The 12,735-nt window shown below is 40.3% G+C and overlaps 1 protein-coding gene across 10 annotated transcripts in view; it reads left to right on the forward strand.

The window, feature by feature from the left end:
• PDE8B (phosphodiesterase 8B) overlaps window positions 1-12,735 on the forward strand; it is a 218,585-nt gene that overhangs the window by 101,901 nt on the left and 103,949 nt on the right. For 6 of the 10 annotated variants that reach the window (XM_021699974.1, XM_021699992.1, XM_044916702.1 and 3 more), the window contains exon 2: window positions 2,238-2,297. The exons of 1 other annotated variant lie outside the window; for it this stretch is intronic. In XM_021699974.1, coding sequence (XP_021555649.1) covers window positions 2,238-2,297 — 60 coding nt within the window. The remainder of the gene's footprint in view (window positions 1-2,237; window positions 2,298-12,735) is intronic. 3 more of the 10 variants (XM_021699983.1, XM_021699978.1, XM_044916704.1) reach the window with 1 other exon arrangement.

Genomic DNA, 12,735 nt, shown 5'->3' on the forward strand with positions numbered 1-12,735 from the left:
CACACACCCTTTATAACTACTTGGTGCACATCTTGGTTATTTACGAAATTAGATAGAAATGTATTGGTTAAGAGTGAACTGTTTTTTGGATAGTCTGTACCCTTCTAGCAGGGATCCTTCCCCCTGCCCCTTAGCCTTCCAAAGTGAGTCACTTTATTTTATTCCTTTTAAACTTTATACTACATATTTCATTGATTTTTTTTTCTTCCCCTGGATGACCCCTTTGGGAGTCAGTTTTGCTGGAGAAAACCTGTAGCCTTGTTGGAGGGGCACTTAGGTGTGTGATGGGGGCAGTGAACCCAAGAGAGATCACAGGGACTGTGAAAAGATATCCTAGATAATCGGTCAACTTGATCTTACTTTATCAAATGGGTTTTACTTCTTAATTATTAACTTTTTAGTAAAATTCTGGCAGTTACACTGCTTTTGAAGGACCATGTCTGTTTCAGAAATAAACACTGTGTCCAAGTAGAGCTGGGGTGCTGGGTGGGCTGCTGAGTCCCAGTGACACAGGAGGCCTGGTACCACTGGTTTTTCAGTGGAATCATCCTTAGGGCTGTGTGTATGTGCTGGGTGCTGGTATCAGCAGTAACACTTTGTAGGATATTGTTTTGTTTGAAGGAAAGAAGCATAGGATCACATGTTCTACCTGAAGACAGCAGTGAAACACTGAAGGAACTCGCCACTGGTCCATGGCTCAGGGACTCGAGGCCCCATGTTGGTATGAATTGTGCCAGGCCTCCTACAAGGGTCCACTGGTCAGGGGCTGCCTCCCCAAGCAGAACCCAGCACCGAGGACCAATAGCCTCTGTTGAGCAGTCATTGGAGGGTTTTGAGCTGTCTGCTGGCTGGGTTGGCGAGAGGCCAAAGCCCCCAGGATCATTGCTTCACATGGTGAAGCCAGGGTTGAGGGATCAACCTTAAAGAGGAAAAGAATGTCACCAATTCAGTCATGTTTAGAAGAAGATTCACACCATGCCCACCACGAATTAAGCACAGAGAAAAGGGAAGAAAGGAGAAAGGGAAATTTTTAGTTTTCAGAATTATAATTTAAAGGGGTGCCTGGGTGGCTCAGTCGTTAAGCGTCTGCTTTCGGCTCAGGTCACGATCCCCGAGTCCTGGGATCGAGCCCCACGTTGGGCTCCCTGCTCCGCGGGAAGCCTGCTTCTCCCTCTCCCACTCCCTCTGCTTGTGTTCCTGCTCTCGCTGTATCTCTCTCTGTCAAATAAATAAATAAAATCTTTTAAAAAAATTATAATTTAAAGAAAGTTCTGCTTTTGTTAACTGATAAAAGCTTCCTCTGGCCCTTGATTCATTATTGAGTTACCTCTGGTCCTGTGATTTTGTATGCTTGTTGAAGGTGTTCCGTCTGACTGGCAGGGGCCAAACTCGTGTGTAGAACGCAGGATAAGCTTCCAAGTGGTGGCAAAATGACTGCTTCCTCTTGGAGAACAATAAAACTGGATCCTTAGGGGTGAGGTCAAGACTCTCAATAAAGTTACCTAGAAAGAGTCACTTTGAGAAAGTGACTACTCCAAGCAAAGTTATTACAAATACTTGCTCTGTGCTTGGAGCTGAAGGCAATTAGATGGTGTTGGCCACTGAACACCTAAGCTCATTCCTGGACTGAGTCGTGGGGCGCAATTTGCATCTTGCGGTCATGGTATGGGCTTCCCCACTTTATTGGAGGAAGTGCAATTCAAATGAGTTTATTCGTGGTAAACATGGGTAAGAATGAGCTGTCTATGCCTCATACGAAGCATGAAGGTAAGAAAATTAAGAAGTAAATAGAGGAACAGCTCTTCAAATGTTTTAGCTTTCACATTTGAGAAAAACCTTTATTTGAGATGTTACAATAAGAACTGTCTAGCAAAAAAGAAGTGTCTAGCATGGTGCTGAGCACATAGTAGGTGCTCAGAAAATGCTTGGTTTTCTCCCGTAAAGCAGTACTTGCTTATTATAAAAATCCATGTACTTAAAGTAAAAACAACCTGAAATCCACTACTTAGCATTTGATGATCTCCTCCAGGACATTTTCAATGCACATATAAATGTGTACGTTCTTATGCAAAACTAGGATTATGCCATATATGTTTTATAAACTGTCTCCGTGTCAGTAAATTGGATCCTTGTAGTTGGTGTCTACAAAGTAGTATCATGTAATATTCTAAGTAAGGAAGAATTTGTCAATTCTTGTAGTTTGACTTGACACATCTAACGTGTTGTCGCTTATTTAGCAGGTCTCTTCAGCGGAGGTGCGCATTGGGCCCATGAGACTGACGCAGGATCCTATTCAGGTAGGCCTCCATTATTCGTGGGGCTTTGTTTCTGGAGCACCTGGTTATAGGAGCACCCTCAGAAGGGCTCCTTCAGTACCACAGCAGGTAGCCAGCCTTGCCCCTACAAACACACCTATGTGTACATAAATACTGTGTACAGATGCCTCTGTGTAAATGCTTGTTTCTATTAATGCCATACTTGAGGAATCAAATCGTTTCCTTGAGGACTTAACCATTGCCCTGTCGTGAGCATAAATACAGTAGGTAGGGTGCATGGTGGGTTGGGAGGGAGAGCAACTCTTCCACCAAAAAACTGCCCTGCTCCACACCCTGCAGCAGCTGGAAAGGGAAGAAGCTGTGTGTGCACATGGCAGGGCGTGTGCCACGAGCCGCAGTTGGACGTGAATCTCGGCTCTTCCAGCCAGGTGGCAAGGCTGGGTGAGCTTCCTTGTATTGCTTGACTTCTCTACCCAGTGCCCTGTCCATAAAGTAGAGATAATCCCCCTCTCTCATGGGGAATTAGGAGTCCAACGAAGTTGTATTGAGTGCCCAGAAGACTGCTTGGCAGTGGGCCGTCTCAGTAAATGACAACTGTTGTTGGTTGGGTCGAAAAGATGACAAGAGTCTCCCCTTTCTTGTGCCCTGTGACTTGAGCCAGGCTGTGGTCTAGGCTCTGTAACACGGTGGGAGCTGGCGGTGGGAAAAGAAGGCCGGGTGCCTCTGGCCTTCACCTCCCTGTAATAATGTCAGCAACTTAGCAACTGTCCTCCCTACAGCCCTCAGCATCCAATGGCCCCTTCAGAGAAACATGGTCTGTACCCTTTTAAGTAGAAAGTGCTTATTGTTAAATCCCCATCTGCATGCACATCTTCCTGATAGGTCTAAATAAGTGAACCTTTTCCCTATAAAAAAGTAGTTTGTTAACACCTGGAAGCTTGTCTTGTACTCGGTAGGGAAAGTGAATAGCAGAAAAAATGTAAGCAAACCAAACATGTAGTTGAAAGTGAAAAACCAAACAAGGAAATGTACTGTTTGATTTATGAGCAAATGGAAAAAGGAAAATAATGTTTTATTGTTGCTTAGGAAAGGAAATACAAATCTAGGGAAAGGAAAAAAAAGAAGAAATTTAAGCTTGGGAAAATTTGATGAAAACAAATTTAGGAGTAGAGGGAGAAAAAAGAATTTACTAAAATAAACATAAGCCACAACTATTTGTATAGAATACAAACAAGTGGAAAATTCCAGCGATCATTCTGGGGGCATGTACTTTGTTCTCCATTTTGAATAAAGGCAATGACAAAGGATCTAATAATAGTGTTTATTCCCAAAGCAATTTCCTGAACATTTCTTGAGATTAGTGGAGTTTTAGATCAATTAGTTTAATTTATCTTAATTTTTGCCCTGTGTTGTACTGGAAATTAGTGATCATAAGGATGTCTCGTTTCTTTAAAAAAAAATGTAATTTGTCAAATCATAAAGTATTTCAAATATTCATAAAAGTACATAGGTATAGTCGTACCACTTTCATCAGCTATTAACAGTACACTTTTTCTATTTGAAGTTTTGGGTTTTTTTTTTTTTTTTCCAGAAACAAAAGATTACCCTTAATTATCCTTCTGTCCCCCCTCCCCATCCTCTCCTCCCTAGAAGTAACCACTACTTGGAAATTTGTTATGCTAGATGTTTGCATACTTTATATATGTATGTGTCCATTCATAATAATTACTTTGTTTTGGGGTATTTTAAAGCTTCATTTGAAAGGCATCAGGCTACAGGCATCATTAGGAAATTTTTCTTTATTCAACATCATTTGCTGTCGTATGTAAGAGCCTATCCCCTAATGTAAGGTCACAAAGATACACTGCTTTTTGTCTTCAAGGAGTTGTTTTTTTTAAGATTTTATTTATTTGAGAGAGAGAGAGAGCATGAGAGGGGAGAGGGTCAGAGGGAGAAGCAGACTCCCTGCTAAGTGGCGATCCCAATATGGGACTCTATCCTGGGACTCCAGGATCATGACCTGAGCCGAAGGCAGTCGCTTAACCAACTGAGCCACCCAGGCGCCCTCTTCAAGGAGTTTTAGCTCTTACATTTAGCTCTATGGTCCATTTTGAGTTAATTTTTGTATATGGTGTGAGATAGGACTTCATTCTTTCACATGTGGATGTTATTGTTGCAGCACTATTTGTTAAAGAGAATATTCTTTCCCCATTGAATTGTACTGGCACGTTTGTCAAAAATCAACTGACCATAATTGTGAAGGTTTACCTCTGGATTCTCAGTTCTCTTCCATCGGTATATATGTCTGTCCTGTTCCAGTACCACACTGTCTTGATTGCTGTGCTTCAAAGTGTGAGTCCCCTAAGTGATTGCAGTAAGTCTGTAAATCAATTTTGCAAGTATTACTGTGTTAATAATTTTGTCTCCCAATTTGTTAATGGAGAGATTTTTTCCCTTTCTTTAAATTTTCCTCTTTCCATAATGTTTTATAGTGCTTAGTGTATGTCTTTGGTATTTGGTTATTATTCCTAAAATATTTTATTCTTTTTGATTCTATGGCAAATGGAATTATTTCCTTAATTTCATTATTGGGTTATTCATTGGTACAATTTTTGTTTATCCTGTATCTTGCAACCTTGCTGAGCTCCTTTATTAGCTCTTGGACTTTTTTGTGGATTCTTTAGAATTATCTACAAGGTCATGCCATTAATTCTTCCTTTCCAATTTGAATACCTTTTACTTCATTTTACTTGTCTAGTTGTTTTGCTAGAAACTCCAAAACAATGATGTGTTTAGTTTTTTAAAAGATTTCCATATGTCCTCTCAAAATGGGTTGTTAATGTTCTATACCCCTACAAGCAATATGAGAGTTCTGGTTACTCCAGATCCTTGATGATAATGTTGAGCACTTTATTGACTTATTGCCCATTCTTTTATCTTTTGTGAATGTTTGGTTAAGTCTTTATTTTTAATTGGATTGACTTTTAAAACATTACTGAATTGTAGTTTTTCATATACTCTTTTCACAAGTCCTTTGTCAGATTTTGAGAATACTTTCTTCCAATCTGGTTCTTCTATAAATTTTCTTAAGCTTTTAAGCAAAATTTAATTTTGATCTAACCTAATTAGTCTTTTCTTTGAAGGTTATTGCTTGCTGTATCCTAAGAATCTTTACCTACTCCCAGGTTGAAAAGATAATTTCTTAGGGTTTTTTTTTTTTTTTTTTTGAAACTACTGTTTAACAATTTTAGATCTATCATCAATCTCAAGTTCATTTTGGGGTATGGAATGATGAGGCTTCAGCTCATTTTTTATCCTCATATTGATTCTAATTCTAGCTTCACTTGCTGAAAAGACTATATGATCTTCCATTGAATTTGATGCCTTTGTTACTGATTGTTTGTTGCAGCTTGTTTGGGCAATAACGTAAACCAATTTTGAAAATAATATTCAACAAAAAGCTTTTAAAGATGTATCTCTATTTGAATAAGAAATTCTATATACATGAATTAACTGAACCTTACTAATTATGCTATTCAGACTATATCTTAATTTTTTGACTAATTTTTTTCAGTTTCTATGGCAGTGGCTATGTTGTTATCAGTATCTGCTAATACTTGATGTTTTGTCTGTGATGTTACTGTGTATTAATTATATATTCCTGGTGACCCTTTTATTATGAGGTGTCTTTTTAAACTTTTTCCTTACATTGTTTTATCTATTAGTAATGTTGCCACACCAGCATTTCTTGGTTAACTTTTTTCTAGTATGTATGTTTTTGCTGTTCATTTTTAGTTTTTCTTTATAACTTTATATTAAATATGCCTACTTAAGCAGCACATAGCTTTTATTTTTCCAAAATCTTTTCTGATTTTTTGTCTTCTAATAAGTGAATTCAGTCTAGTTACTTGAAGTGTGATTACTGATACAATTAGTCTTATATTTTCTATCTTAGCCTTTTTTTTATATTTCTGCTTTATGTCAAATTGGCAGTTTTCAGATTTTTTTTTTTAAACTATAGGTGGCGTTTCTTTCTTTTCTTTATCTTTTTGGTGGTTACCCTTAAGTAATTTTTTAATATCATGCTTGCCAGTCAAATTTTATAACAGAGATACTGTATCCTGTCATATCAAATGTGATCTAGTCTTTGGTAGGATTTAAATTCCCATTAACAGCTCTATACTCCATTACTAAAAAACAATTATCTATAATTTTGGATTTATTTTTAGCTTGTACGCATAAGCTATGAAATAACAAAAGGAATACTGTGAACTCATCACCCAATGCGAGAGCTGGAATGTTTCTAGTGCTACTGTGGACCCTGCCTGATTCCCATCACATGAGTTTGGCCCCAAATGACAGCAGATTCAGGTGGTCAACAGTCCCTGCGTGAGGGAAAGAACATTGTTTTTAAAAAGCTCACAAGCTCAACTTAGATCTAAGGATGCCATTCCTACTTGGTCGTATTGAAGCGTAGTTTCATTGATCCATCCAGAAAACAATCGACAGAGCACCTGTAAGTTCAAGGCTCCATAATGTGCTACAAGGGAAGAGAGGCTGCACACGGCTCCCTGACCACCCAGAGAGGTCTGCTCAGTCCGTTCTATTATTTGTAACACTCCAACTTCAGGGACAGTGACACCTAGTTAAGTGTTTTTGTGCTTCTGCTACTGATACTGCAACTATCTTAGAAAAATCATACTATGTCTTAGAGTATTTGTATTTGTATTCGGTTTTCCCCCTGACCTGGCAAAAAATACCTATTGGGAGTACAGTGGCATGCTGAAAATGTTAATGAGTTACATCAACCAGAGTCCTTAGGGCTGGGAAGGTACTTGTTGATAAGAACACTTGAGGATGGGGTTGCTTTTGAGGGTGCATTTCTAAGTTCACTAGACAGAACTTGCTCCCATGTCAGGACATGTAACATGGGGCTCTGCACGCCCTCAGGGAGCTGGCAGGAGCAATGTGAGAAGTGGAATGGGGTGGGGGTTGTTGGAGAAAAGTACAGTGTGGTATAATAGAGGGCATTTCTCCTGGGTGAGTGGCTGTGACTCATAGTAAAAGTCCTGTTTTCCAGTCTTGGCAAGAAAATTAAAAATAGGGGAAATGTTATAAGGCAATAGATTCATATCAACATTTCAAAATGAAGTGGCCTTTCCTTCATCAATGCCTCGAGGATATTTACTGTTGAGTGTGTAGAATTGACGTGTTTCTGCTTCGAGTGCTGTCCTCCTCTCCCCTCCCACTCCAACTGGGCTTTTCAACTGGATTTGCAAATGATACTCAGAGCTGTGGACTAAGCTTTTCCTACCAAGGCAGTGCTTAGCTTTAAAATTTTATTCTTTCATGTTATATGGATGCAGATGGTCTGGAACTGTTAAATATTGGAGCTCATGTGGCCTCATGGGGAGCTACCCTTACATACCCCATCCTGTCTGTCCTTAGCTACTGCCAAGTCATAGCCGCCACCAAGTGCAGCCAGTTCCACGGAACTACAGAGTTGGTAGGAATTTTGGTCCCATATTTTAGGGGGTAAAAACAAAAGTAAATTAACGTGATTACACAGGCTGTGGAGTCAGGCTGACCTCAGTTCAAATATTGATAGTTGTGTGGTTGTAGACGAGTCTCTTATCCATTCCAACCCTTTGTTTCCAGATTTACAATTAGGGGATAGTTCACACCTCCAAAAATTGTTAAAGGGTTATTGAATAAGATCCTGTGTTTAAAGTACTTTCAGTATAATGGCTGCCCTTAAATTCACATCAAACTGTGGCTGTGACTAGCATCACTTTCTAGGGACATTCATGGAAAGCTTTCAAACCATTTGTTCCTACGAATTTCACCTCCCCCCCCAGATTGACAATGGTTTAGTATGTGAATACAACTAATAAAATCTATACATGTGATCTATTCTAGAAACTGTTAGCAAGATTTGCTTAAAGCCAAACCAAGTATTTTGAAAATGGATGCAAAGTAGTAGACCTAGGGAATGCATGTGGAGATGTGTGGAGGCATTCTTACTGATAAAAAATACCGATAATGAACGTTTGTTCTTCAGGTTGAGGAGAAGTTAGTTTTATCTTCATGTTTTTCATAATTAGCCCTACCAGAGGAAAAATAGTTACATTCTAATTTGATTATCCAAGACTGATTATTGCTCTCCTCAAAGATATTTTTCAGCATTTGTTGATTAAACTTGTCAAAGGACTGGTTATAAGGATTTCTAGCAAACAAGAGAACCTCCACTGGAGCCATGGCAAGCTCACCGAAGGAGAAGTTGGGGAGATGGGTATCCAGCTGTGCTGCTGCTTGGCTTGGGGAAGGTGTTGTTCTCATTTATGGAATGGGGGGTGATGGATCACCCTCAGAGTCCCTTCTTGCTCCGGGAAGTCCAGAGAGTCCTGGCCTCTGTTCTTGTCATTGCCGCTAGGATACCCCCTCCCCCAATTCCCTGTGATCTCTGTTACCCCTCTGCAGCTGCTCATACCAGACCACTGTACTTGGTTCTCTTAGCCCTGCCCTGGATCAGCCCTTACTTCATTATTCTAGCTAGGATGGAGAGATGAATAAAACAAGGTTTAGGTAGTACTCTCTTTGCAGGAAGAAAGAGGCCTTGCGTGGAGTTTGGGGTCTCGGTAGTTATGTTTGAAAAGCAGTAGAGGTAGCCCTTGCTTTGTACAGTCTTAATATGTAGAGATTTCAGAGTTGAGATAAATCCTACCAGATCCCCACAACATGTTTTAGACTGCAATTACATGAGTGTTCTAACTGAGCAATTGCAGTAAATATGGGTTCTGTTGCTAGCTCGTGAGTCCACACACCACTATGCTATTAACAGATGTGTAGCCCCATCAGTAACCAATCACAGCACCTTTTTAAAAGTCTTCATGATTGGTCTTTGCCACCTGTTCTTCCAGTCAAGCACAGACAGCAAGGTGTATAGCTGTTGCCATCTGGTCTCTCACATGGCGTTCGTTATGCGCAAATAAAGCATCAAAAGAGGGAAGTAGCCAACGGAGATGAAAGTGCATCAAAGAAATGCAAAGTAGTAACGCCAGAGGGAAGTTGAAGTGGAACATAAATGAGGTTAGAGGAGGGAGAGCTGACCCTGAGGATGTTCACACTGTCACACTGACGTATTCTAGATCTGCGGCCAGAGGTAGTTCAGCTTGCAGTGATGGTCAACATCCGTGAGGAAAGTGGTTGTGGTGAAAAGAATGAAATGTCCCAGAGGAAGTAAAAAACTACGTTAGTTAATGGAGCTCAGGGGGATATTCCATGGCATTGAAAGTAGGGAGGACAAAATATTGGATAAAACACTGGAGCTGACCCAGGCTTAGGGCTTTCTAATACCCCAAGGCATCAAAAAGATGCTTACACTCTGATTTACCCAATTTGGAGAAGGCATACCCTGTTGAAGCTACCCTTAGTTCTTTTTAAAAAGAAAGTATTTTAATTTTCAGTGTTTCTAATGTTTTAATTTACAGCATCCTGAAAAAATGTTTTACTTTATTTCATATTTCAGTTAAAACCAACAGAAAGTTTTCATGTTTGGAAAAAATTTCTAAGGTCCTAGGACAGTCATTTTTACCATTGTTTAAGATTGCCTTTTGTGGTGGTTTTCAGAGTCTGGCCCTATCACGTGGAGCAAGGATTGGCTATACTTGTGTTCTGATCCTGGACAGGACCCAAGTAGACCCAGATCTATCCCAGAAGGAAGGTGTTGCTTCATTGTCCCTGGCTTCACCCCAGATCAGATTTTCTACTCATTTGATATGTTTACAGCAGTGTAGTTAAGTTGATATAGCAAAATTGTTTCCTTCTGCCCATTCCCCTGTACCTAGATTCTTGTCTAAGCATCATGTCTGTACCCTGGTGTGATCACCACTCCATAGTGCATTTATTGTGTTTATCTTTACCTGTCTAATCTGCTTGCTTTCTAGGGACGGAAACTAGACTATGTCCATCCCTATCAGCTTTTTACTCCCAGTTCTTACCTGATAGATCATCAATACATACTCTCTGAATGAATGTTCTGCGTGTTACTTAGAGCAAATAAAAAGGGTCAGTTAACTTTTATTCTTCACAAATCCAATTCGTTTGTATGCCTTTAGAACTGATTTTTAAAGTATATTTTCTGACATTTTGAGATTGGCCTTAGTGAATGGCCAAAAAATATTTTAAAATGGCCATCTCTGACAAACTAAATAGTGATAAATAGGAAGTTAAATAGGGGGAGGGACTGTAGTGCTTAAGGTCTTTTTGGTTTTGTTCTTTGGCTGCAAGTAAGAGCTACCTTAGACAACCAAGTAAATAAATGAATTAAACATATTTGTGCAGTTTTTTTTCTTTGTAGTTTTTTTTTAAAGATTTTATTTATTTTTTGACAGAGACACAGCAAGAGAGGGAACGCAAGCAAGGGGAGTGGGAGAGGGAGAAGCAGGCTTCCCACGGAGCAAGGAGCCCGATGCGGGGCTCGATCCCAGGACCCTGGGATCATGACCTGAGCCAAAGGCAGACACTTAACGACTGAGCCACCCAGGCGCCACTTTCTTTGTAGATTTGAAGGAGGAATTGAGAAGCTGTGCCTTACAGAGTGTGGCTGCGGACTGTCTGAGTACTTTGACAGCAAGAGTTGAAGGCTTTTATTGTCTCTAAGATCACCGAGCCACAGGTCTCAATTCCCAGCTTTTGTGTCTCTTTTGTTCAAATTCCAAATTTCTGTAAACAGAGTATCATTAGCCCAGCTGTGCTGGGAGATAGGGATGGAGAGTCCGAGCCTGGTTACATCCAAAAAGGGTAATTACTATAGTACTTTAAAATGTATATATTTTTAATTCCTGTAGCTTTTTCACTTAGGAGTTGAATTATTAAAAACTAGTTTTTCTGATTTTTTTTTATAGATGGGAAGAATATTATTTTTAAAATTTTTACTTTAATTCCAGTTAGTTAACAACCAGTGTTAGATTCGTTTCCAGTGTACAGTATAGTAATTTAAAAGTTCCATACATCAGCCTTAAATGGGAAGAATTTTAAATACTACCTAAAGAAATTCTCTCATGAGTGCTTTTATAATATAGTCCTGTTCTAAAATGTAGATGTTATTATTCGGGTACGGTGAGGCCGACCCATCAGGAAAGGACTATGATTAAACAGTCTGTCACTGAGAGGAGGGGCCATGCCTTGCCCAAAGGACCACACACAGAGCACCAGGGTTGGTCAGGAGGCAGAGAGAGCAAGGGGGAAAATATGGCCAAGAGCCTCCCCTGTGGCTTCTGTGGGGAGGAATGGGTAAGGGAGGGTAAGCAGGTTTGGCTAGTATGAATCATTTCAGGGGAATCTGGGGTACAGCTGTTGTCTCTAGTTGGTTGGTACTTGGCCCTGGAGTGATGAGGGCAGGTGGAGAGTGGTTCCATGCATTAAGGCATGATAAAAGATGGGGTAGGAGTAAGGGCTTTGGATTGGTTTGCCTTCGAAGGGTGCTTTCCTAGGCAAGTCTCCTGCTACCTCTACAAATTGGCCAACCCTCAGAAGCAGTCTCCGCAGGGTCGGCAAGGCTCCAGATGTCAAAGCATCAGAACTATAGAAAAATAACAAGACCCGATGAAGAGAGTTTCTCCCTTTGAGTCGGTTGTGAGTTTTCATGTGAAATCTAGTTTAAGTTCCTGAAATGGCCTTACCTTGATGTAACCCTCTGCTGTGAACTAGACTTTCCCTGTCACCCTCCCCTCTGTCACACAGGCTTCCTTATAGTTCCTCGAACGCGTCAGGCACACGTCTGACTGTAGGGGCCCGTAGAACCATTCCTTCGGCTGCGAATACTTGCCCCTCAGATAGCAATTTGGCTTCCTTTTTGTTTCCTTCCTTTTTGTTTGCATCTGTTACTTTGTGAGTGAGGCCTACCCACTTAATGCAGCAGTCGGTACCCACTCCAGCTCCTGCTTACCGCTTCCTGTTTGTAGGTAGCACGTACTGCTTTTAACATGCTGTGTCGTTTGCTTGCTTATTATGCGTGCTGTTGGTCCCTCTCCAGTGCGGGGGGTCTTTACTCTGTTCATCAGTGTACTCTAAGCAACTCAAAACAATTCCTGGAACATAACAGGTGCTTGGGAAATTTTTGTTCAATAATATTATTTTTCCAAAAGTGGTACACTCTCTTCAGAGGATGCATAAGGTATATGAGATTAATCTGTAGCAATGTCCAACATGGGAATACAATCGTGTTCTTACTGTATTAGTCAATTATTGAGGCCAAATAGTGTAAAGGAAACATAAAGTGGTGAGATTCTTGTTTAGCAATCCCTCATTTAGCCAGCCAGATGACAGAAGAAATTCTCTCACCTTTGCTGACTTTGAGGCTCTATACATGGAGTTTTTCTTGTTAATACCATAGCTACCCCAAGTAGAGGGCCAATGACTTTACACACAAACCAATTGATGCTACCTGACTTTTTCA

The sequence above is a fragment of the Neomonachus schauinslandi genome, chromosome 7 (genome assembly GCF_002201575.2).
Source record: "Neomonachus schauinslandi chromosome 7, ASM220157v2, whole genome shotgun sequence".
Classification (NCBI taxonomy): domain Eukaryota; kingdom Metazoa; phylum Chordata; class Mammalia; order Carnivora; family Phocidae; genus Neomonachus; species Neomonachus schauinslandi.